This window comes from Marmota monax, unplaced genomic scaffold (genome assembly GCF_021218885.2).
Source record: "Marmota monax isolate L192 unplaced genomic scaffold, Marmota_monax_Labrador192_F-V1.1 WCK01_AAM20220418_F8-fsc00109, whole genome shotgun sequence".
NCBI lineage: Eukaryota > Metazoa > Chordata > Mammalia > Rodentia > Sciuridae > Marmota > Marmota monax.
The window spans coordinates 2,423,528-2,448,065 of NW_026695229.1; the positions used below are offsets into that span (position 1 = coordinate 2,423,528).

Consider the following 24,538-nt stretch of genomic DNA (forward strand, 5'->3'; position numbering starts at 1 on the left):
ACAGTGGGGAGGGGGTAGAAACAGATAAATAATTATAATAATGTGGAGAAACTGACCTGAGACCCATGTGAAGGGTAATAATCAGAGAAGACCAAGCTGTCAGAATTGGGCCATGAAGGATGTAGAGGAGTTGGACTGCGGTGGCAGGGACAGGCTTACAGTACAGACCCAGAGTCTTCGTGTTCCCTTTCCATGATTACAAGAAAGGATGGTGATGGCATTGGCCTCCCTGTTCTGGAGGTATCTAAGATGGCAATGCTCCCAGCTGTAACCTGCGTGGCACATGCTGAATGTATTTGTGGCCACTTCCAGGGGGACTTCTTGTGATAGGGTAGTACCTGGCAGGTGACAGAGCCACTGAGAAAGGAAGGGGGGGGCATGCACCTACTGGCCAAGTGCCTGTGGTGGGCTGGAAGGATGGAGGGGAAGGGAGATGGATGCTAGAGGAGAAGGAGATGGCCATTATGAGGAGAAGCCCTTTGCAGGGGTGGAAGAGGTGGGGCTGAGGAACTGGGCATAGGGAAGAGCAGCCATCCTGGGGGCTGAGCCTTCCTGTCCTCACCACCTGGCCGCCACCTTCTGTATCTGGGGCTGAGTCACTGGAATGGGGACCTGTCCTTTCTTTGGGTATTCTCCACCTCACCCTGTGGACTTGTGGCCAAGAAAGAAGGGCTTCTTCATCCCTGGCCCTTCCTGTTGAGCATCTGCTGAACAGCAGGTGTTTTGCCTGCTGCCTTCCCTCTCACATGGCTGTGCAGCTGGTACCCCCAACCTAGATGCCTCCTGGTCCCCAGCGTACCTTTCTCCCTCCCTGTGGCAACTGCAACTATCCCTGTTCACCTTTCCCGGTCCGTGACTATCCTAGACCCTGGCTGACAGTGCAGGGGCAGCTCCAGAGCCATCTACAGAGCTGAAAAGTGGGTGTCTGACCTGGGGAGGGCCACCTGAGCAGTACCCTGAACCATCCATCTGCTGTAGGATCTTGGTCATTTCATGCGTGACCACTCTTCTGCTGCAGAAGAGTTGTGACTTGCAGGGATTTCTGCTTGTGTCTTTACCCAGGTTGGCACAGCAACTGGGGGCAGGCTCTGCTGAAGGGAAGATGAGTGTGGATCTCCTCCCTGCTTCAGGGACAGGCTTCCCCATTTGGACCCGGTGTCCAGCATCACCTATCTGTTTCTCAGAGATGAATGTCCAGCTATGCAAACTTCCCACTGAGGGTCAGCCCACATGTGAGGTTGCATCCCTGGCACAGGGAAGCCTGGACTTCCTGCTTCCTTCAGGACCTGGCCCAGAGCTTTTAGGGGGTTTCCACAGAGCCAATACTGCAGGTACCATGCCTTCTTAGGCACTGAGTGGGGAACAGATCAGGTGGCAGCTCAGGCCCCTAACAGAAGCTCTCAACTCTTGATGAGCAAGAAGGGAATGTGAGGGTGAGCATTGGGTGAGGTTGGAGTGGGCAACAGCCACACAGCGGCCCCAAGAGGCCTTTCTGCTCTTTTATACAGATGAGGAAACCGAGACTGAGAGCTACGTCACCCTGTGCAACCAGAAGTGATGGATAAGAGTTGAAACCAGACTAGGCATGAAGCTCACGGCCTCTCCCTTCTCCACTCTCTCTCAGGACAGTGTCATGGATCAAAACATAATGCTTTCTTTACATTTTTTATAAGAAGGAATATTTTGAGAATGTAACTTACACATAAGTGAAAAAATCAAATAGAACCAAGAGGCTGCAGAGCGAGCAGCCTTCCCCACCTCCCAGCCCCTCCCGAGGTAGCCCTTGTCCCCTTTTGCAGATTGACTTTAAAAGGCGAAGATGCCACTGGGCTGCCTGGGTAGTCACTGATGGGAAGGACCTGAGTCATTTTGAATGTATTCAAGGAGACATAGTGTATTCATTTACATTGTTACAAAGATTGTAGCAGAAAAAGAAAAAAAAAAGTGTTTGCTGCTTAAGAGACTTCTTTCTGGTCATGGAACCTCAATTTAGACACTGGGATTACTCAGGATGCCCAGTCCAAAGAGGGAGTGAGGTTGTGCTTTGAGTGGGGAGGCTGGGCACTTTGGGGGTATAGAGACAGAGGTCAGTGTCATAGTATGGCTCAGTCTGGCTCTGGGCTTCCTCCCTTTCTGGGCTTCAGGTCTCTAGAAGTAGAAATTCTTCTGTGGGTCAGTTTTGTGGGAAATGTCAAAGGCCTCTCTTGATGGCCACCGTCATTTTAACCCACATTCCCAAGCTCTGATTCTTCAGTGTGACACCTCCAAGCTGTTGGTGTGTCAATGTCCCTGTGGTGCCCCACTCTGGACCTCCACAGCCTCTGCTCTGACACAAGGACAGTGGAATATTCCAGGGGACTCTCTCCTCTCACTTTGCAGTTTAATGATTTGCTGCTTCTCCCTCTCTCTCCAACCTTATGTGAGTCTCTGGGTCTGCACCAAATACCAATATATCTGCCCTTGGTAGCTGGCCTCTGGCCCTTTCTTTGAAAAAGAACTAACTAGGCCTTGTGCACTTGGTATAGAACACCTGAGGGTGGGAGATGGAAAGCCCGGGGGACTATCAGTTCGTCTGACCCATAAGGATATGGGGCCCCAGGATCACAGAGGAGTTGAATGGGGGCCTGGACAGCCTCCTCCCAGTGTTGTGGTGGCCCCCCTTCCCTGCAGCCTTGTCAGAGTGTTTTTCTGGCAGGAGCTGTCCGGAGGCTAGGCCCTGTCCTGCAGTACCCAGTGGTGTGGGAAGGGTCCAGGCTTCCTCCCAACACTGGCCGTCTGCCCAAGGCCTGGCTACTGGCTGGATACTGAGTGTTTATGGGCGATTAATTGGCTCTCTCTTTCTCCCTGTCTGTTTCTGTCTGTCTCTTGCCCGGTATTCTCCTCCCCAGGGGGGCTTTCTCTGTGGTCCGACGCTGCGTCAAGCTCTGCACCGGCCATGAGTATGCAGCCAAGATCATCAACACCAAGAAGCTGTCAGCCAGAGGTAGGGCCCAGGGGTGTCAGTGTGGCCATGGTTGGGCTGGGCAGGGGCTTGGGAGGGCTGTGGACAGGGCAGTGGATCCCTCCTAGGCTTGGCCAGTGTTTAGCTTGGCCTGGCCAGCAGTTTCACACATGGACGGAGCAGACTTCAGAGTTCATGGAGTAGAGGTTGTGTGTGGGGCAGGGGGTGAAGGGGTGCAGGAGTATTAAGGCCTTGAAGGCGTCTCTGGCTGAAGGATGTGGGGGTCCTCATCCTCAGGTTCAGGATGCACCTTCACTTGTTGGTTGGGTATCCCTGGAGCCCCCACGTGGCCTCCCCTTCCCAAGTCTATTTGATTTCTGTTCTCAGAGCTGGAAGGATAGATGCTCATGGTGCTAGGCACTGTAGTGCTTTTTCCCAAGGACTGTGGCCAAGGAGAAGCCAGTGACCCCAGGTGATAGATAGGGCTGCAGTCAACGTCCACCCTCTGGCTCTGTGGCCAACTTGGCATACAACAGGCAGTTTCTTAACTGAGTCTTCTGGGCAGGAGAATAGTGCATCCACTTACCCTGGGGAGAGCTCTGAAGACTGCAGGCATGGGAAGAAGGGTCTTGCCTGGTGCTGGCCGGTACAGCTCTGGTGCATCATGGGTCTCTCAAGATCTGCTGATGATGGAGCAGACAGATCTTTGTCCTCATGGGGGTGTTTTCAGGCAAGCTGACAGAAAACAAAACCAGAAGTCAGTCTACAGCAAGTTCCATAGTGATGAGGCACAGATCTGAATGGACCCCAGGTAGGGCTCTGGATAGAGTCCCCAACATGGCAGGGCAGTAGGAATGCAGGTGTGGTGGGTGGCTATCTCAGTGAGATGGCAGCACCATGTCACCCCTCCCCTCCTGGAACACTGCCAGCAGCCCTGTTGAACATCTGGACACAAATTTTGGCTACCTAGGACCAGGGGAAGCTGCTTTTGGGGTGTGGGCCTGGGTGAACCCTCTCTTAGGATTCTGCATGGGCTAGATGTGGACCACTGGCCATTGGTGAGCTCTACTGGCCTCTCTTGGGCCTGGCTTGTGGTGGGGTGGGTGGATGGGGCTGTGTTCCAGGGCCTGGGGCTGTGAGCTTCATTTTTCTCTGTCAGAACACAGAGCTGGGGCTGGGGATATGGCTCAAGTAGTAGCGCGCTCGCCTGGCATGCGGGAGGCACTGGGTTCGATCCTCAGCACAACATAAAAATAAAATAAAGATATTGTATCCACCTAAAGCTAAAAAACAAATATTAAACAAAACAAAACACAGAGCTGGTCGGGAACCTGTGATGCTCAGGGTGATCCCACAACCAGTGTGGTGCCAGTTCCTGGACGGTGGGTTTTCAGGCAACCTCCTGAGGCGAGGACACTCCCTGCTTGTCAAGGGCACCATGGAGAAGAGCTCTGTGATACAAAGCAGGCTTAGATGTGTGTGTGTACAAGTATATGTGTGCCTATATGCATGTGCACACCTGTCTCTATGTGTCTGTGTGTGCATTAGTGTGGCTGTGTGGAGCGGTGTGTGCATGTGCGTGTGTGTACATAACTGTACGTATTTGTCAGCCTGTTGGAAATTGGGTGTTTTCTCCAGTGGAGCTTCCAGAATAGTTGGTCTTGCACTTAAGCTGTGAGCAGCCCAGGCACAGTGGGGACTCTGAAGGATCCTCCTAGTTCCTATGCAGGAAGATACTTCAGACACCCCAGGGGACTGCTGCAGGATGGATGAGAGTGGCCCAGGGGGCAGTAGGTGAGGTGAGGGAAGTGCTTTCTGAAGGTCAGCTTTGATGTGCTCTGGACATTGTCTAAGTGTGTTAGACAATGGTGGCAACAATGCTGGCTGGGGTGCTAGGTAGGCAGATGTTACCAAGAGCACATGGCTGGGAATCACTGGCTGTCAAGAGGCCTGGCCAGGGTCCTGGAGCCTCTGAGTACACAGACCTTGGGATGGGCTGTTGTGTGTAGGATACAAGATAGGGAGCATCTCTCTGCTGTCCCCTGCCCCTCTGTCTCAGGCAGGTGTGAATCAGTGTAGATTGACCCACCACTTCGTGGGGATGCTGCTAGACTGAGCCCCAGGCACAGGGATGACAAGCAAGAGTAGTAGGGAGCAGATCGTGCATCAAGTGGTTGCCAAGTCATGAATGTGGGTAGTGGGGTGCTCTCTTCTGTGAGATGTAGATGGCAGGGTTGGCCTGCCCTCTGAGGGCTGGGCAGGATGGGGACCTGCACTAATATCCTAAGAAAAAGTTTAGATGAGCTGCTGGCCACTCTTAGATCTCTGTCCATCTAGGAGGGGTCCAGCAGTGGGATCCCTGAGCAGGTCTCAGCCAGAGCATACAGCTTGGAGTGGTGATGTGGGGTTTCCCTGTCCAGAGTGTCTTGGCTTTATCTTAGGCCCACATCTTGAGCTTCTGGGCAGCCCTGAGTCCTGGGACCCTGCTCCCCATTTTAGGCCAGGTGTGGAAGCCCTGGCTCCTATAGCCACCAAATGATCATGCAGAGGGATGAGCCCTCATGTCCCTTGTACCTAGCTGTGTCTTGGGGGCCTTGTTTCCTTCATCAGCAAGCATTGTATCCCCAAGCCCCTGAGCATGTGACTGTGACTCTGCCTCCATTTCAGAGTTAAGGAAGCTTCAAGGGTCCAGGGGCCTCGCTGGACTTTGGGTCTGGCAGCTACCCAGTGCAGCCACTCTGTCCCACTCCTGGAATAAAGACACCAGGCCGAGCTCATGTCTTCCAGCCTCACAGTAATGTCAAAATTAACACTTACAGAATGTTGCTGTATGCATGGTGCCAGAATTCAGGAAGCTTCCACATTCTCTGATGTTTGGTGGTCAGCATGATGGGGACACAGGTATAAAGTGTGCTTGGGGTTTCTTGTGGAAGGAGGAACATGAAACTCAAGCACTTGGAGTTTCTTGGGTGCTTCACCTCCTTCCTTCTCCTGAGTGTTGTGGTCTTCATCCCTCCCTTTCTCAACTGTTTGCCACATTGTCATTTCATCCACCTGCATCTGAGTCTGACATGGGTCACACTGCTGGCATGACCTGCCTTGTGCTCAGGGTGTGTCAGTGTGGTGGATTTGTTCCCACTGTCATGCGATGTTCTGTTGAGCAAGGGTTGCTATTTTTCCAGCTCTATGTTGGCTCCTGACCACATTAGCAGGCCCACCGAAGTCCCACACACAGGCGATGCTCAATAAAACCTATGACTGAATTGTTTGTCCAAAATGTTGGTAGCCAGCAGGATACGTTGGCACACACCTGTAATCCCAGTGGCTTGGGAGGCTGAGGCAGGAGGATTGCGAGTTCAAAGTCAGCCTCAGCAAAGGTGAGGCATTGAACAACTCAGTGAGACCCTGTCTCTAGATAAAATACAAAATAAGGCTGGGGATGTGGCTCAGTGGTCAAGTTCCCCTGAGTTCAATCCCAGGTACTCCACACCCAAAAATGTTGATAGCCAGTCAATTTAATATTTTAAAAGCCTTTTTTATTAGCCTGGAAACTAGAATCCATAAATGGCTGGGATTTCTTCCTGACTTTTCATCCATCTGTGAGGGATAGCAGCTACCCTCATCCTCTCTGAGTCCTCATAGGGGTCTCCAGAAGCCCTGTCCACTCAGATGAGTGGCCCCAAATGCACATCCCAAGGAGACACATGTGTGAGCCTGTCCCTGTGTGGTCCTGGCAGAGCCCCAGCACTGTGCTGCTGGCCTCTTCTGTGAGTCACCTTATTCCTGCCAGCTTCTCAGCCTAAGGACCATGTGATGCATCAGATACCAGCCTCCTGATCCTTCTGCACTTTCACTATCACCTGCAGGCTTGCTCAAGGCCACAGTGTGCCCAGACAGACCCTTACTTATATAACAGCTTTTTACCAAGGACATGGTGATGCCAAATACACCCTGAAATAGGCAGCTATAGCCCATTGTGCTGGGGGTGGGGGGACGAGAGGGGTTCCCAGGAGACTGGACAGTCATCTAGAAGTGACATTGGATGGGACTTGAAGGAGTAGGAGTTTCTTAGGCTCAAGCAGGAAACCATCTGGGTATAATTCCATGGCATTAGGCAGTTCCTCTAAATTGAACCCACACCCCCTATATATACCCTTAAAGTGCACCACAAGTTGGAAGGATTGAGAAAAGTAGAAATCTGAAATCCCAGGCATGCATGTTTTGCTCTTTCTTACTCCCCAGACCCCACCTTGCAAGTGGCCAGCTTGCCTGTGCTGCTTCCTGACCAACAATGCCCAAGACCCCTGTGAACCACGTAGGCTACTGGGATGAGCTGCCTGTGTGCAGTATGGGAATGCCAGGCCATCCTCCTGCCCATCGCTTCTCTCAAGCCCTGTGCCTGGCCACATTTTCATTTGATACAGGCTGGGCTGGATGAGGGGGCAGGGCTGGAATTCTATGTAGCCACAGGCCATCCTTCCCTACTGTCTTCCTTCCCTACTGTCTTCTTCCTGCACAGTCACTCTCAGGGCCAGGGAAGTTCCCTCTCGACAGGGCAGGCTGACCCTCACTGTTTTATCCCCTCCAGATCCTCCCACCTTTGTCCAGCCCTGCCATTTTCTTGGGCATTTTTTTTGTCCTATTTAACTTTTTTTCATGGAAAATTTATGACATTCCCAAATACAGAGAAAATAACAGAATGATTTTCAGCTTTAGCGTTTAGCAGCTCTTAGCCAGTTTTGTTTGTACCCCAGAACCCAGACCATTTGGCATCTCATCCATGTTTCAGCATGTGTTCCTAGCAGAAAAAGGATTCTAAAAACATAGCCACAGTTGCATTATCCCTCCTAAAACCAGCAGTAATTCCTTATCAAATGTGTATCAAATTATGCATCCCTGTTTCTGTTTCTAATAGTTCTCTGGTTTTGCCAGAATTGCAGGCCGAACGTTACAGCTGGTCATAGGCTCCTGGAACTAAGGCCTTCCTCCAAGAACATCCCTGAGTGGCTGCCTTATCACAGCTGTTGGTCCCAGTGCAGCCACCCAGCTATAGACAATGCTACCAGGGAGCCCAACAAACCCTGCTGAATCTGGTTTCCAGGGATACCCAATCCTTTGGGGTTGAAACCTGGGGATCCAGGAGATAACCCAGAGCCAGGCTTGCCTTGACTGCTGTGGGCTCTGCCTCCCTTTTCCCTTCTGTTCCTCCAGACTGCCTCACAGGGATTGGTGGTGACAGTGCTGGAGGGTTCACTAACTCCTCAGGGGAGGACATCACGGAGCTTCCTTTCTGGTCTTCTTCAGCAGACAGAATCCTGCCACTACTGCCGATTTGGTCTGAGGCTTTCTGTCCAGTGCCTTCTGTGGCCACCTACTCTTATAGGGACTCAAGGCTCCTCTGGTGTTCCCCAGACCCTTTGAGCTTCCCTGAGGGGGTGATGGGAGGGGGCAAGAGAAAGGGTCCTGGGGCTAACTAAGTCTCAGCTTCATAGTGAGATGTCTCACCTCCAGGTAAATGTCTGGTGCCAACTCTGGCTTCCCCGCTGTATGACCTTGGCAGGTTGTTTAGCCACCCTACCCTCAGTTTCCCCAACCAAAAAATGAGAATACTGTCTGCTCAGAGGGATGCACCAGTTGCCTGAGTGTGGTCATGCTCCACAGGGGCCCTCTTTTCACCTTGCCATCCCCCTTCATGGCCAGACAGCAAGATACCCTGCTTCTGAGGACCTCACAAGGTGTCCTCATGGTTGGGGTGGGGAAGGAAATGCTACCTCTATAGCCTGTACCATTCCAGTACCATTTGCAGACTCCAGGGCCCTTCCTCCATGATCTCTCCTGGATCCCCTTGCTAAGGAGCTTCCCAGGCCCTGGGATAGTGGCCCAGGACATTTCTCCACTGAGCAAGAACACATGCAGCTGATTCATCTGGTGGCTTTCCCAGCTTCCAACTCAGAGCCTAGTTGGAAGTTGCTATGCTTCTGATGTCCACCTGGCCCTAGGCTCTCTGCCTGGCTGACTCTGCTTCAATTGGTGTTGAGGCTTTTATAAAATGGCTTTGCCCAGTTATTCTAGAAGAGAGGAGGGGGGACCCAGAGAACAAGGCTAGAGAGGAAGTTCTAGAAGCCTGCCCATCACCTTTATTTCAGCCCTTAAATGAATCTAGTGCAAATGTGGGGGCCTCGATCTTCCTCGGCATTACTAAGACTGTGGGGAATGCTGTGTCCCCACACCTGCTGTGTTTAGGGCCATCCAGGACCCAGAAGACACAGCCGTAATCCTCTGAGGCCCTGCAGTAAGGAAGAGGAAGCTGGCCTGAACACAGAAAAGCCACAACCACCCAGTAATTGGCACTTCAGGATCACACCCACAATGCCAAAGGTGGTAACAGTTGGATTTTTAAAAATTTAATACTTAATTAAATAGAAGATTGTGAGACATTCAAAATCTGTGAATGTACTGAATAATTAGAGATTATTAAACAATTGTTAACAAAAGCAGCTAGAGGAAAATTAATTGACTAGGGGTAAAGAGATCATTAGGCACATGAGTCTTAGAAACATTTTTTGTTGTTGTCTCCCCCTCACCACCACCATTGTCACACCAAATGACTGCTCTTTTGGGGGTGGTTTTGTTGTGGCTTTGTGGATGCCTGTGTGGAAGTGAGAGGCATGCTCACTGGCACACTGCTCAGGAAGCAGGTGCAGAGGTGACCCCTGGTTAGTGGAAGCACACAGTGTGATCATGGGATGGGAACCCTGCCCTGGATGGGCCCCTTGGCTCCAGTCAGGATTTATATGTGCCCTCATCATGCAGCCACACTGCTGCTTAGAGATCCCACACCCATAAGGTCAGTGTACAGCTTCCTACAGAAGCTGAACAACACTCAGGGTCCTACAACTGGGAGTTAGCAAAGCCTGAGTGTGAAGGTCTTTAAGTTTCTCCCAGCTGAGGCAGACAGAGGTTTGGTCCAAAGTGTGTGTGGTTGGGTGGGAGGGGGTGAGGGTGTGGAGGTGCTCACAGGTGGGGTGCACAGGGATGGCAGACCTTCCCTGTGAGGGGCTCACATCATTGGTGAGCCTGACATCCCAAGTGGGCTGATCTCATAGGTGGATTTGCCTCACAGGTCAGGAGATTCAGGCTCACCGAATGCCTCTTCTCACCCATGGTCCCATGTCCAGCTGCCTTTCAAGCCCTTGGCCTCCCCAAATCTTACATGACCCCCTACTGCCTTAGGGGACACACCCTGCTCCGTGGTGATGGGGAACAACGGTCCTAATGTCTCTCAGGCTCCAGGGCTGAGCCCACACCCCAGGATGGGAAAGGCTTGGAGTGGAGATCTGCATCCCACCAGAAACCTGCCTGGGACTGTAACCTCGGGGCTCTTGCTGCAGCCGGCAATGCGACTTCCTCTGGCCCCACGGCGACCCGCAGCCAAAAATGACCCCTACCCAGGGGGATAAGAGTGCGGTCTCAGAATCGGCGGAACTGGGTTAATAGAGACGCTGCGCCGCAGTGCAGGGCAGCTGAGCATGCGCGGGAGGCGGTGCCCTCCCCTCTCAGGGACCCTCCCCTCCACTCCTCCTCTCCTCTATCTTCTAGGCCCGCCTCTCATTGCCTCTCCTCTCCCTGGCTCAAATCTTCTTCCTTTCCCACTGCCCGCCACCCACCCGCCGCTCTTAGCCTGAGGGGAGTGAGGGAAGCTAACATTTTCCAGGGATTTGGAGGGTGTGTAGGGGTGGGTGACCCTCCCCCTAGAGACCGGCCCCCTTCTCACCCCAAGGTTAATCTTTAACTGTGCGGTCCTGTTGCCAAAACTTGGATTTATGCAGGTTCAGGATACCCTGTGGGCAGGTGTAGAGGGAGTTGGAAGGGGAGGTGGGGGGCCTGGTGGGGGCACCCCATGAACATAGTGGGGTGAACCACCAGGAACAATTAAGGAAACCAAGCTGGGGTTGCCAGATTTAGCAGTTAAATTTAAATTTCAGATACACAATGAAAAAATCAGTAAAAGTATGTTTCATATTGCATGGGACATACTTATTCTAAAGTTTTAATTAAAAATTTTGTCTGAAATTCAAATTTACCTGGGCATCTGTGTTGTATCTGGCACTGGGGACAAGGCTGGGAAGAGGACTGGTTTTCATAGTCCTCTCAAATTTATTTTGGCTAAGTCCGCAGCTTGTGAAAACAAGCAGGTCATGGCAGGGTGTCCTGGTTCTTGGTGGCCTCATCTGTGAAGTGAAGAGAAGGTGGGGAGCCTCAGGCCACCTGCCCACTGGTTCTGGAATGAGGCTGCTGATGTGAACAGAGTCCTACAGGCCTGGGAATGGCTGGCCTGTATCCAGTATTAGGTTTCTGTGCCCCTTGATCCCTGGGATGCACCATGAACTGTCTGCAAGAGCAGTGCCCACCCCATTGGGTTGAGTGGGGAGCTAAAGGGAGGAATCCTGAGCCTGGGGGTGGGTGGAGCAGGGTGAGGAGCTGACTGGCCCTAGTTATCAGAGGGTCCATCCATGAACTTGAAGGCCCTCCTAGCATCATTTTGTCAGCTGTTCTTGGGATCCCATATATGCATCTCACCTTCTTGCTGGACTAGGAGCTGGTGGTTGAGCCACTTCAACTCTAGAGCTCACAAGAAGCCCCTGAAGACAGCTTAAGCAAGGAACCTGCTGGGGACTGAATTTTGGACCTTCCTGCACCAGTCTTCTCTTCTATAAAATTGGTGGGAGATTGACCTCAATGCCTTCACGGCTGGTTTAAAGCTGACATTCCCCAAATCTGGAGTGATCCTGCTCACATCCCATGCCCACACCAGGAGATGAGCACAGAATCACAGGGGCTGAATGGGTGAGGCTATGGGCCCAGGTTTGAGGCCTGGTTCTACGATGTGGTAGCACGTTACCTCTCCTTTGCTTTGACTTTAGATCCGCCCAGTGAGGGTGGGGGCTGCCCAAGGCTGTGCTGTGCACCTAGTAGGTCCTTACCTACCTATTATGTAGGTAAGGGGATTGAAAGGTCAGGAGAGGAGTTTTGTGACGATTCAGTTCAAGGACTGAGCTGATGTGGTGAGTGGAAGGGTGGGGAAACATGCATGTCCCCAGACCACCTGGGTAAGAGCAGCACTGTACCAGGTCTGAGGCCTGGGGAAGGACTTGGATGAGCAGTCCCAGTTTGGTTAGTGAATAATCTGGAGAGCTGAAAACCCAGACTGAGCCCACATGGGAAGTAGCCACAGAGAAATTGGAAGGCACAGAGGTGCCCCTCACCCTTCAGGTAGCCCCTGTCCTGGAAAACAAGAACATTTGGGTCATGATGCTTCCATGTTTGTGTGTGGACAAGGGGAGCCCTTGCCCCAGCTCTACAGTAGAGTGGCCAGTGCCACCAGCTAGTGTTCTCTATCATATGCTGAAGACACTAAAGTCTCAGGCCTCTCCTGTGAAGACAGAAGCAACCTTGAGAGAGGGAAGCTGAGACAATGGCAGATGCAGGGGGCCAGGGTCATCTCCCTGCCCCCATGGAAGTCCGGAGTTATAGGTGCTGACTGCATGTTGGCCTCAGCTGGCAGGAGCTCCAGCTGCCTGCGCCCCTGGAATTCCCTGGCTACATGACCAGCAAGGGCTCAGATCTTTCTGGATGGTATAGAGAGGGTTACTTAGGGGGAAGTTAGAGACGAGTTCAGCCAGTAAAGGATGAGGGGATTGTGAAGAAGCTCTGGCAAGGGCAGGTGGTTAGTGTGTTGGACTGTGGCCATGTGGCCTTAGTTTCTGGGTCTCTTCTGTTGTTTTTTTTTCCCCCTTTATCCCTTTCACAGTCAGAAGTGCTCCCTGGCCTCACAAATGCAGGCTTCTGGTTGGGTTGGGTCTCCAGGCATCCAGTCTGGTATGCGTGGGAATATCTGGGCAGTTGTCCTAGTCACTGGAAAGGACAAGAAGAATGTGGATAGTGTTGGGGGCAGAGGCAGAGGTTGGGCACAAGACCTTTGCAGTGAGGAGCTCTGGGCAGGACTGCTTCCTTGGAGAGAACCCCTGTGGCCACGTGTTGAGAGCAAGGTTGTGACTGGGTGAGTCTTGAATGCTGGGGGCTGTCACCCTTGGAAATTCCTGATCTGTGCTTCACGGGCACGGGTCATGGTGCAGAGTCCTTAGTGCAGAATCACAGCTCCCCTGACATCCCTGAAGGAGACTGAGGTGGCCCATGATTGTGAGCAGGTGGGCTGGGCTGGGGTCTGGGTGTGAGGAGAGTCCACCCCAAGTGTAGACTTCTGGCATGAGACTGGTAGAGGAGAGGGCAGCCAGCTAGCTCTCATCCCCACACCCTGCTGCACAGAGGTGAAGATGGAAGTCCTTCCTGTTCCAGGGTTATGGGGTTGGTCCACATGACAGCTGACACTGGACAGATGAAATGGACAATAGGACATAGTCACATGCATTTAGAGGGGGAGACAAGGATGTTTCACCCTCAGGGTCCCTCAGGGCTGTCAGGGCTACTCTTGAGAGTGGAGTGAACCAGCAGGGCTGGGGGAGGCTGACTTTGTGGTAACTAGAGGGAGAAGTGGCCCTGGGTATCCGCAGGGAGATGTGATTAACTAGTTTGAATAATTCCATGGGTTGCGGGGTACTGTAGTCACTGCTTACAAATCAGCAGAAACTATGCCTGGTCCTGTGAGGAGGAGAGTTGCCTGCTAATCCCCAGTAACAGAGTCAGGAGGGGCCATCTGGTTAGGCCATTGGAGGCCTTCCTGGTTTCTCTGGATGTCAAGGCAGCGCATAATATTGGCCTTAACTTTGGCCTCACAAATGCCACCACTTGGCAGTAAGTGAGCAGGAATTCCAAGCCACATCTCTGTTTCAAAGCCGAGCTTCACCCACATGTTAGAGATGGTTCTCATTCTGAAGAGGGCACTGGGTGTGAGGCATCAACTGCAAGGACAAATGACCTCACAAAGGGGAGGCACTGGGAACCCTCTGCCACGAAGCCCGAGAATGGCCACACTTTAGCCCACATGCCTGGGCTGCAGAATGCCATTCACCCCATGTGACTTGCAGATAGTTCAGAGGCCTGTAGCTCCGCTGGGGATGATATTCCTGTGCAGAGGGCAGGATGCGTGTGGTTGTCAGTGTTCCTTGAAGCCCTACTCCTCTCCTTTGTTCTAATGGTGTGGCAGGCAGCTGCAGGGCATGCACACAGGCGCCTCCAGCCTCATGGTGAAGCTGTTGGCTGAGCTGTCACGTTAATTGCTGGCTGCCTAGTTGCTTTCTTAAAACACGCACAGAAATCCACAGTGAGATCCTCCTCTCTTCCCTCATTGGTCTGCCATCCTTCAGCCTCCAGCAGCTACATAGACCCAGCGAGATTCCGATGACCCCTGGTGCTGGAGGCTGAGCAGGAAAGGGGTATCTGCCTCCACTGCCCATCTCCTCAACATTGCCTCCATCTCTGCCTACAGACATGCCCTGACACCCTGACACCCTCAGCCCTGTGGGAAGGAAGGTGGAAAGCGCTGCTGGCTTCCCACCCAATGCACTCTCTATGTGGGGCTGCAGTGAGTCATCGTCTCCCCAGCTTCTCCTCCACCTGGCCTCCTTGCACCTGTACCCCATCTGAGAGTTGGGGGATGTAATGGCCTTGCCTTGTTGGGTACGGGAAGTCTCTCCCAGGTCTGCCTAAAGCCAATGCTCAGCAAGCAAGCTGTTACTCTGAAGGGCCTTGTAGGACTCTGTTCACTCTCAGGAGCCATTTTTCTTTCAGGAGGAATTTCCAGTATCTGCCCATGATCTCCTTTCAGCCCTGCCCCAGCTGCACCCCAATACTGGACAGTCAGGCCATGATGAATGGCCAGAGCTGAATAGAGTCCAGACTAGCTTAACTCCCTATAAAACACTCCAGGGAGTCTGGGGAAGGAGCTGCCTGGAGCCCTCACTTGGCTGATATTCTTCATGAAGAATGAAGCTTCCCCCTACCTGGCCACCCCCTCTCAGTATTGGCCCTTAAATCTGAACTCACTTTTTTTTTCTGGCCAGTTCCCTAACCCTGGGGCCTGGGGCTGTTGGACAGGACTTTGCCAGCAGGGTGTGGAGGCCAGGCCTGGAGCAAAGATCCAGGATGTCCCATGTATTTCAGCCCAGCATCTTACCACCACAGTAGGCTAGCCATTGGGTTCCTGATTGGGATGCATGAGTTGAAGTATGCTGGTACAAGACAGTGCTTAGAAAGCCCCCAGTTGTTCTATGTGATGTGATGTTCTATACCTTCTAAGAGTCTGGAAAGCTGAGACAGGTGGGAAGGTGGGCAGGACCCTGGGTGACAGGGGTTAGTAGTTTTGCCATGTGCTAAAGATACAGGGAGTAGGATCCTGACCCCACCACCACAGTCTGAAGTGTTGAACAGATGTAGGTCCAGCTCCTGGGGGGATTACAGGAAGAGACCTGGGCCCAGGAAGAGTCTCTCTGTGCTGTGGCCCTTATCTCCTTTGCATGGGAACAGCAATGCTGCCCTCACCCTTTTAAACTAAGGCCCCCAGTGAGATTTAGATGAACTGCAAATTTTTGGCCATTCATCCCAGACCTCAGTGTTGAGCTGTGTCCCAGTTTACTGGCAGGGCCTGAGTCCTGGAACATGACCCTGGCTTTTGGGGTACCTCTAGTTACTGTCCCTACCACCAGAGGCTGACACACAAGTGGGCCTGCATCTCCTCAGCCTTGATGGTATTGGCTTTGGGCTCACACTTGCAGGGGCTGGTTTAGACTGGGGGAGTAGAGCCTTGACAGCCACTGAAAGGCCCTCCCTACCCTCCCAAGTCCAGGCCAGGACAGCTGGAATAGGGCCTTATTGCTGCTCCCACCAGAAGGTCCATGTCCCTGGGCTCTTCCCAGCCAGGCTGCCTATCATTGAGCATCTCTCCAGGGCCTGAGACCCTCTGGTACTGGCAGGGGCTCCCCAGTGAAGGGATCTCTGGGGGTTGCTAGCAGCATCCTGGGGTGAGGCAGGGATGACAGGATGAGTGAGTATATCCTTGAGCATCTACCATGAGCTAGACATGGTGGGTACCCTGCACACACAATTTCATGCTGAGTCCAGCACCATACTTTGGGACCAGACATCATATTGTTCCCAACATCTAGATGAGGCCTGGAGAGTGGGCATCACTTGTTTTAGGCTACAAAGCAGGCAGGACTTACAGCATCTGTGCAGCTCCATGTGGGCTCGGGTCCCAGGCGACCCTGATTGGGACAGCTCCCACCCCCACCTCTCCACAGGCTCTGATCCCCACAATCCTAGAGGCTGAGATTGTGCACGGTGGGTGCGGGTGTGGGTAGGCCTCACTTCTCCCCATCCTGCCCTTCCTCCACTCCACCCAGTGTCCTCCCATGACAGCCTGCAGCTGGCAGGGCTGGGTGCCACCCACATCCCTCCTGTCCCCTGCATGCTGGCTCCTCTCACCACCCCACCCCTCTCTGCTGTGAGTCACCCCTGCCAGAGAGCAGATGGGGGCATGAGAGTGAAACTTAGTGCTGGGGGCCTGGTGTGGGCCAGGGAACCTCCACTTTTCCACCCCTAACACCTCTTCACTCTGGATAAGGGAAAAGGAAATTATGGAGAATGACCAACAGAGATTCACTAAAAATGTTACCTCAGCTTGTCCTCTGGCCCTGTGATCATGACCTCTGAGTGCCATCCCTCAGGACATAGGAGTCCCTGGAACCACACACTGGCCTGTCTTTGGGATGTCGAATGGGGACTGCCCCTCCTGCCCCCAGGCCCTCATCCTGGGCTTTTCAGACCTGCAGACATTGAACCACTCTCAGTCCTCATCTGTGACTTGTCCTCGTGCTGCAGGTGCAGTTGGGGCAGCCAGGATTTCCTCCCCACTGCCAACTGCACCTCTCCACTGCCCCCATAGACTTCTCTTTGTGCCTAACTCAGCTCAAGTGACCTCACCGGAAGTAGACCACCGTGAGGAAACCCCATGAGCTGACCCAGACTGAGGGACACCCCCTGAGGGAGCCCCAGGTGGCCTGAGGAGACACCACCTGAGGGAACCCCTCCTCAGGGCACCCATTGCACGGGTTGCTGAGAGAGGGAGGTGTGGCAGGTGAGGGGGACTCCATTTGAGGTCTCTCCCTGGCCACTCTGGCCTCTCAGGGCATACTGTAATTAAACAGGTTATTGCCTGTAACTTGTACAGAACAGATGGTGCCTGTTGTGTGGCAGGTGCTCCAGAAGGACAGTCACGTGCCTTGTGCCTGTGTCCTGGCCTTGGACAACTCGGGGCGGCCCCTATTCCTATCATCTTCAGGGTGACAGTAACAGCCCAGAGGAGCCTCTGCTCCCCTCATCAGCCCCTGGGAACTTCATGCCAAGTCCTCCAGGCCTGTAGGTCAGAAATGGCCATTCTTGGAGCCTTGTGGTCCCTGTTCCTGCAAGGTGGCTGGAGCCTTAGTTGATGTGATATCCAGGTGGGCACAGACATGAGTGGTTTGCTGTAGTCTGGCTTCTGCTGTAGGTGCTGTCTGGGGTCCCACTCTGATTTTCAAAAGGCTGAGAGATGAGGGAGAAGGGTAGCCTTTTCGCAACCCTCACCTGTCCTTTTTGAGTGTTGGGCTGTCTCCTTTTCTTCCGTCACATTGGCCTTGCTGCCCCTATGGCGGCATTTGCAGGAGTGAACATTTGCAGTGTGTGGAGGCTACGGCCTCTAGGCACACACCACCCACCAGCCCACAGAGGAGCATAGAATGCAAACTGAGGGCTTCATCACAGAGCCCATGAGCATCAAGAGAAGGCCTTGACTTTGAGGCCCCGCTCTGCTTGGTGCATGGGGGTGTCTTCTGCAGGAGCTACTGATAACCCTGCCATGAGTCACTCAGCGTGGGTGTGCAGGGCTTGGCTGGGGCCACTTCCCTTCCCTTGTCCTTCTGTAGCTCCTGAGCCTTGCCCCCGCACTGGGCCCCATGCATACTGCTGACCTCAGGGGCACCTAAGATATAGGTCTGGCAGAGCGGGTGCCTCAGCAAGCCAAGGCTGTACACTGAGATCATGGCAGAATCACCTAGAAAAGCTTCCAGGCCTTGGCATTCCCCGAGGGTGGAATCTCGGGACGTTGTGCTATCATTAGAATTCAGTCAGGCAGGCGGATAATTGCAGGCTCCAGTTTAGCCTGATCTTTGAGTAAAATTGTTTTTGGCATTTTTTTGTTTTTGTTTTTTTTTTTTGATAAGTGCTTTTATGGGGGTATAAAAGAACACTGTATTATATCTGTGGGATGTTTCTCTAGTAGGAGGAATAAATAGCACATCTTTTGCCCAAGTTGCTCTGAGCCAGCCCCCTTGGGGAGCAGGTGTGTAATGTGTGTGCACAAGTGTGTGTGTCTGCGTATGTGTGTGTGTAGGACTGCTGCCAAAGTAAATGAGCCAGTCCGTCTGTCAGTCACCTTTTTACTTAAATATAGACCCACGCACACATGACCTTGCCTGGTTTGGGATGCTGTCTCACCACGACTGAGCAATTGGAAGGTGTGGATTCAGGATTTCCCTTTCTAAGCTTCACATCAGAGAATGGGGCCGACCCTTAAACTACTTCCAAGGTTGACCATCACCAGATGGGTCTTTCAGTCCTGGAGACATTAGGTTTTTCTCTGTCTTCATCTGTGACTTGTCCTCATGACAGGTGTGGTTGGGGCATCCAGAAGGTCCTCCCAGCTGTTGGCTGCACCTCTCCACCACCCCATAGACTTCTCTTTGTGAATAACTCAGCTGCGTTTCTGGGTGCCTTAGCTTCCATTTCAGCAGGGACTTGGGTGTTATGTTGGAAGACAAGAACGGTGTTTGCTGTGGCAGATGTACAGGTGAGGGAGTGGGGATGTAGGGGCCTCTGGCAGCACACTGGGATTGGGTCTGACTCCACCCACCTGGAGGCTTGGCTAGTCCCTCTGTTTGGGATACCAGGTGCCTGGGCTGAAAGCAAATGGGACCCAGGTGTGCAGGGCAGGGTGGCTCAAGGATCTGTCCTGGGGGAATGAAGGAAAGCCCTCTGGACACGTCCCAGAGACATGCCTGTTTGCAGGCACTGCTGCCCTGGGGAAAGGCACATACATATTTGCATGTCTGGCCTCCATCCCTACACTACGCCATGCTCGCTCCAGTGCAACTGACCAGAGATGCCTCGGCCAGGCCAGGTGGGTGATTTTCCCCTGTGCACCCTCTAGGGACTATAGGCCTGTAGACTGGTTTGAATGCCTTTGAGCATCCTTTTTTAATTGGTACCTTCCCTCCTCTCCTGCCGATGGGGCTGGGAGGAGCTCCCAGGTTGGTAAAGGAGGACCTGTGATCCTGATTGGCATATTAATTGTGTGCTCACCTTTATGGGCATTTTAATTGTGTGCTCACTTACCCTGCTCAGCAGGGGTAGAGGTTCTAGACAGGTTCACCTCCTCCCAGTCTCATCAGGGAGTCAGCCTCTGTCCTGAGTGCTGAAAATCCACCTACCTTTCTTCACAGCTACCCCCCACACGTCTGTGGCTCAGTGATATGCCTGGTTTTGACCTTGATGTATGTTGAAGCACATCTTGGACACTCCTTGGTTGCTGCTTTTGCCCTGAGCACCATGTTGGGGGTTGGGGTGTGGGTACAGCTGGGGGACTCTGTTTCCTTGCTGCACCGTATTCTGTTGTCACCGCAGAGCCACAGTGGAGCACTCCCTTCTTCTGTCACATGTGGGTTTATGGTTTTTGCTATTACAATTTCCTTCAGCTTTTTAAATCCTCCTGGAACTTCTGTTGGAAGATTCTGGCTAACAAATTGCTTCAATCTTTGAGGGTCCTGTGGAGGGACTGCTTGAGGGGGGGGATCCAGGTGCCCAGTGACTGCTCATCTCTGGTCCGCCCTCCCAGAGCCAGTCTAGACCCTGCACCTTGTATGGGTGGGAGCCGTCGGGGGGCTCTGGGCTCTGAGGAGGACACGTTTCCCCCCTCCCAACCTGTCAGATGGGTTGTTCAGCACATCCCACCACTGTCTTGGAAGAACAAATTTGGATCAGCAGAAAGTTCCAAAGAGTATGGGATTAGGACAAATAAGTGAAGGATTAAATCAGTGCGCTATTAACACATGGCATTTCCTGTTCTTTGAATAATGCCTGGAAACTTTCAGCCCTCAAGTTAGTCTACCTGGTGCCTCCCATGGGTGTCTCTGCCCCAGGCACCTGCAACTTGCCTTGCCCAGACCTGCCAGCTGGTGGCCCAGCAGGTGCTCACACCCTGCTTCTCCCTTCAGCAGGTGAAGACAGCTGGACGGGCACCCCAGAGGCCAGGCAGTGGGTGGGCATGTCCCCATCCTCTCTTGTTTGGCAGCTGCTACAACCCTCATGAGTCTATTCTGAAATGGAACCCTGAGTCCCCAGCTAGTGGGGCACAAGGTGACACCTTGTCCTCTGTGTCCCCAGATCACCAGAAGCTGGAGAGAGAGGCTCGGATCTGCCGCCTGCTGAAGCATTCCAACATTGGTGAGCAGCCCCTAAGGAGGGCGGGAGGCTGATATTTTTGACAAAACTCCTCAGGGTCTTTGGAGCCCAGAACATGGGTCTGATGGGCTGTCCAGGCCGCACTGGCTGGGCACAGGGGGAGGGCTCCTGGGGGCCTGGGCTGAGCTGGTCCTGTCTTCAGCATCGGGACTGTTGGCCTTGCCAGGAAAAAGGTAGGCAAGGGAGCCACCCAGTAGCCCTCCTGCCTGCATCTGGGTTAGATGGAGGCCAAGACTTTAACAGGGTCCTGGCCCCCAGCTGTGTCTTGGCCCTCAAAAAGTGCAGCGGCACTGTCTGCCAGTCTCCTTCCTGAAGCCCCAGACAAGTCCTATGTTTGGGTGATAAATAACAATTCTAGGAGCTGTTGAGCAGACCCCCAAAAACCCAGTTGAGCAGTCCCTAGGAAGCTGGCTCATATCTCCCCAGGTCACTTGGTCCTGTCTGCCCCTTACCTTCCCTGGCTCTGGCACCTGAAGAGCTTGGGAACTCAGCCCTTGCCCACACTGGGGAGTAGCTGGAAACACCTTGGAGGTGACAGCTGCTCTCTGCCAGTGGAGGGCTCAGGCTGGCCGCAGAGGCACCTGGAGTTTATTAAGTGGGTTCCTGGGCTCCTCCCTCCAAAGCTTTATTCTCTTTTGCTAAGATAGGTCCCAGGAATCTGTGTTTAAAAGAAACACCCAGGGGCTATGAGAAGCAGCCAGTTTGGGAGCCTGGGACATCCACATCCCCTTCCAACCCACTGAAGTAGAGAGGGAAGAGGAGGATCTGCCTTGGCCATGTTGGGTCCCAGTGGGCCACAGGGGCTCCAGGAGAGCTGGTGCTGGGAATCTCTGCTGTTGTCCTCTGGAATAGGGGGCACCCTCAGTTTCCCCATGTCCCAAACCAAGAGCTGAATGGGAAAGGCACATCTCCCATTTGTGGGGCTTCAGCAGGTCACCAGCCTTGGTCCACAGTTTCTGAATCTCAGTCTCTCCATCTCAGTCACAGAGTCTTGTTCTTACTGATAATGCAGATTCCTGGGCCTGCCCCAGAGAGTCCAACTCAAGAGTTCTGGGCAGGCTCAGGAGTCGGGATCTTAGTGCAGCATTTAAGTGGACTTCAGGCCCACTGGGCACCAGCAGCTCACTATTGGGCCCCCCTTCCTGAGGATCCTGGAAGACATCACCTCCCACTCTACTCTGCCAGCACCCTTTCCCTCACTCCCTTGGTCCTGGCTCTCCATTTATCCCCACTACTATGTCTGCTGAGCACCAACCAAGGGCAAGTCACCCTTCTGAGCATATTTGAAGGAATCCCTTTACTTAGAGGAGAGGACCAAGTGTTCTTTGGGTTGGCGTTTTTGGACAGTTCTTCAATAAGACATCTCTCTGCCCTGGCTGGATGCTGGGTGTGGTTCCGGGTTGGATCTGAGCAGTGGATGGTCCCTGCTTCCAGTCTGGGCCAGGGGAGGAGTGACTACTGGAGGTCCTTGCAGCGGCTTGAGTAGCTGATTAGGGACTCAAGATCAGCACATTCCAGAACACAGAGGAGGCAGACCCAAGGCTGCAGGGGTCACACAGTCTTCTCTGTAGATCCAGAAACTCTCCGAGGAGTGGGAGGGAACACAAAGGGGAGACAAGAGGAACTTGTCCCTTGTGGGGTATCTTTAGCCTTCCCTCAGGGGCACCGGCCCCACCTCTGAGCAGAAAGCTGCTCATAGGCTCTCCTGGGCCACAAGAGCAGGTGCTGGGTGCAGTTCTGAGAGGGGCAGTTCTGCTCAGTGGCTAAGTCAGGTAGCAGCTGTGTGCCAGGCTAGGAAGGGCCTCAGTTTCCTCCTTTGAACATGGAGATGTTCCTGCCTCTCTCCCAGGGATCTAGTAGGAGGAACTGGGATGATTCATAAGGGAAACTGGCATAAACTGTAAAGTCCCCTCTTTTCTGAGGCAGCCTGCTAGGAGTGAAAGGCAGAGGCCAGCCATAGCTCTGGGGGTAGACCTTTCATTTGTAGAAAGGCGTGTAAATCCCCCACCCCTTCATAGGGTGGTTTTACAAGTTTGTTGGCTCACCATGCGTCAGAACAAATGACCCCACAATCTGTGCCCCTCACACAGGCTAACAGCTTCTGTGCATTCAATAGCAGTTCAGCAGACTGGCAGGCCTGCCGTACAACTTGTGGGATCCAGTACAAAATGTAGATGTGGGCCCTTTGCTCAAAAATTATTAAGAATTTCACCCAGGTGTGGTGACATATGCCTTTAACCTTAGCAACTCAAGGGGCTGAGGCAGGAGGATCACAAGTTCGAAACTAGCCTCAGCAACTTAGTGAGCCCCTAAGCAACTTAGTGAGACACTGTCTCAAAATTTAAAAGGGGGGCTGGGGATGTGTCTCAGTGGTTAAGCGCCCCTGGGTTCAATCCTCAGTACAAAAAAAAGATTTGTTTTTTTCTCAAAACAGCAACAGTGAAGATATTTTTTTTTTCAAAGCAGCAACCTCTTGGGTGCCCAGGATAGCTGCACAGCTGCAGGCCCTACCTGGGCTTCTAAGGACTGCAGATATGCCAGGGCTGTACTTATAAGGGCTTGATCAGAGCCTCAGGCTATGCTCCCAAGGTGGCTCCTCACATGCCTATTGGCTGGGGCCTGAGCCCCTCCCACAGGCATCTCCAGAGTTATAACATGGCAGCAGGCTCCCCAGAGCCAGCGATGACAGAAGGACAACGTGTTAGTCTGTTCTTCCTTGCTCTGACAAAAGTTGAGCTAGTCAACTTATGAGGAAGAAAGATTTCCTTTGGCTCATGGTTTACAAGATTTCAGTCTGCTTAGCCTTGCTGTTTTGGGCCCGTGGCAAGGCAGAAGATCATGGCAGAGGAAGTCTATTCACCTTTCAATAGGCAGGAAGCAGGGGGGGGGAGAGAGAGATAAGAAAGGGGTCCCAATATCCCCTCAAGGGCACACCCCCAATGACCTGACTTCCTCCCATGAGGCCCCACCTCTTAAAGGTCGCACCACCTCCCAGTAGCACCACAAGCTGACGACCACGCCTTCAATACATGGGCCTTTGGAGGACATTTCCAAACATATCAGAAAGAGAGAAAGAGGGACAGACAGAGGGACAGCAAGGGACAGAGATGGACTGACAGAGATGGAGTGAACGTGTGAGATAGGGACAGAGAAGGAAGGATACAAAAAGAAAAAGAAGTATAATGCCTTTTTTGAAATTATGATAAAATATACATAATATAATGTTAATCATCTTAACCCTTTGTGAGCATGCGGTTCTGTGGCATACACATTCACAATTCTGTGTAGCCCTCCTCACTGTCCATAGCCAAAACTTTTTCATCTTCTGTCAAGAGAAACTGTCCCCATTAAACAACACCCTGTCCCCCAGCCCCTGGCACTCGCTATTCTACCTTCTGTCTCTATGAGTCTGACTCCTCTTGAGACCTCAGAAGAGTAGAGCCATAGTGTCTTGTTGTGACCAGCGTATTTCACTTGTGATATCCTCAAGGTTCATCCCTGTTGTACATTTGTCAGAATTTCTTCCTTTTTAAGGCTGAATAATATTCCATTGCATGGAGGTACCACATTTTGTTTATCTATTCATCTGTCGATGGAAACTTGGGCTGCTTCCACCTCTTGGCCGTTGTGAATAGTGCTGCTGTGAACAGGGGTGCACAGGTATGTGAGTCCCTGCTTTCAGTCCTTTGGGTATGTACCTAGGAGCGGGATTGCTGGGTCATATGGGAACTCCATTTAACCTTTTGAGGAACCATGTGCCTTGTTATGACCTAGCCTCCAAGCTGTCACCTCTGCCAGTTCATTCGGAGCCCACACACAAGGGTGAGGAGTCGAGTTCCCTCTTAGAGGAGATGCATCAAAGGCTTCGGAGATGTGTTTTATAGCCACTGATGATGAGCATCTGATGTCATGAGCCTGGTGTCCACTGAACTGAGTTGTCCCGTTGCGAGGGGGGTTCAAAGCCTGGCCCTAATACTGACTGCACAGATGGACTCCAAGCTACCAGTTCAAGGGGGTCCTGAGTCAGGGGTTGGCCAGGAGCTTATTCGCAGGGGGTTCAATTTCCCTCAGAGACAAAGGGAGGAT

At 52.7% G+C, this 24,538-nt stretch overlaps 1 protein-coding gene across 15 annotated transcripts in view; it reads left to right on the plus strand.

Moving 5' to 3' along the window:
• Camk2b (calcium/calmodulin dependent protein kinase II beta) overlaps positions 1 to 24,538 on the plus strand; it is a 96,006-nt gene that overhangs the window by 35,362 nt on the left and 36,106 nt on the right. For 13 of the 15 annotated variants that reach the window (XM_046437791.2, XM_046437802.2, XM_046437803.2 and 10 more), the window contains exons 2-3: positions 2,889 to 2,983; positions 20,375 to 20,434. In XM_046437791.2, the coding sequence (XP_046293747.1) occupies positions 2,889 to 2,983; positions 20,375 to 20,434 (155 nt within the window). Of the gene's footprint in view, positions 1 to 1,509; positions 2,420 to 2,888; positions 2,984 to 20,374; positions 20,435 to 24,005; positions 24,113 to 24,538 lie in introns of those variants that run through there. The other 2 variants (XM_046437794.2, XM_046437804.2) reach the window with 2 other exon arrangements.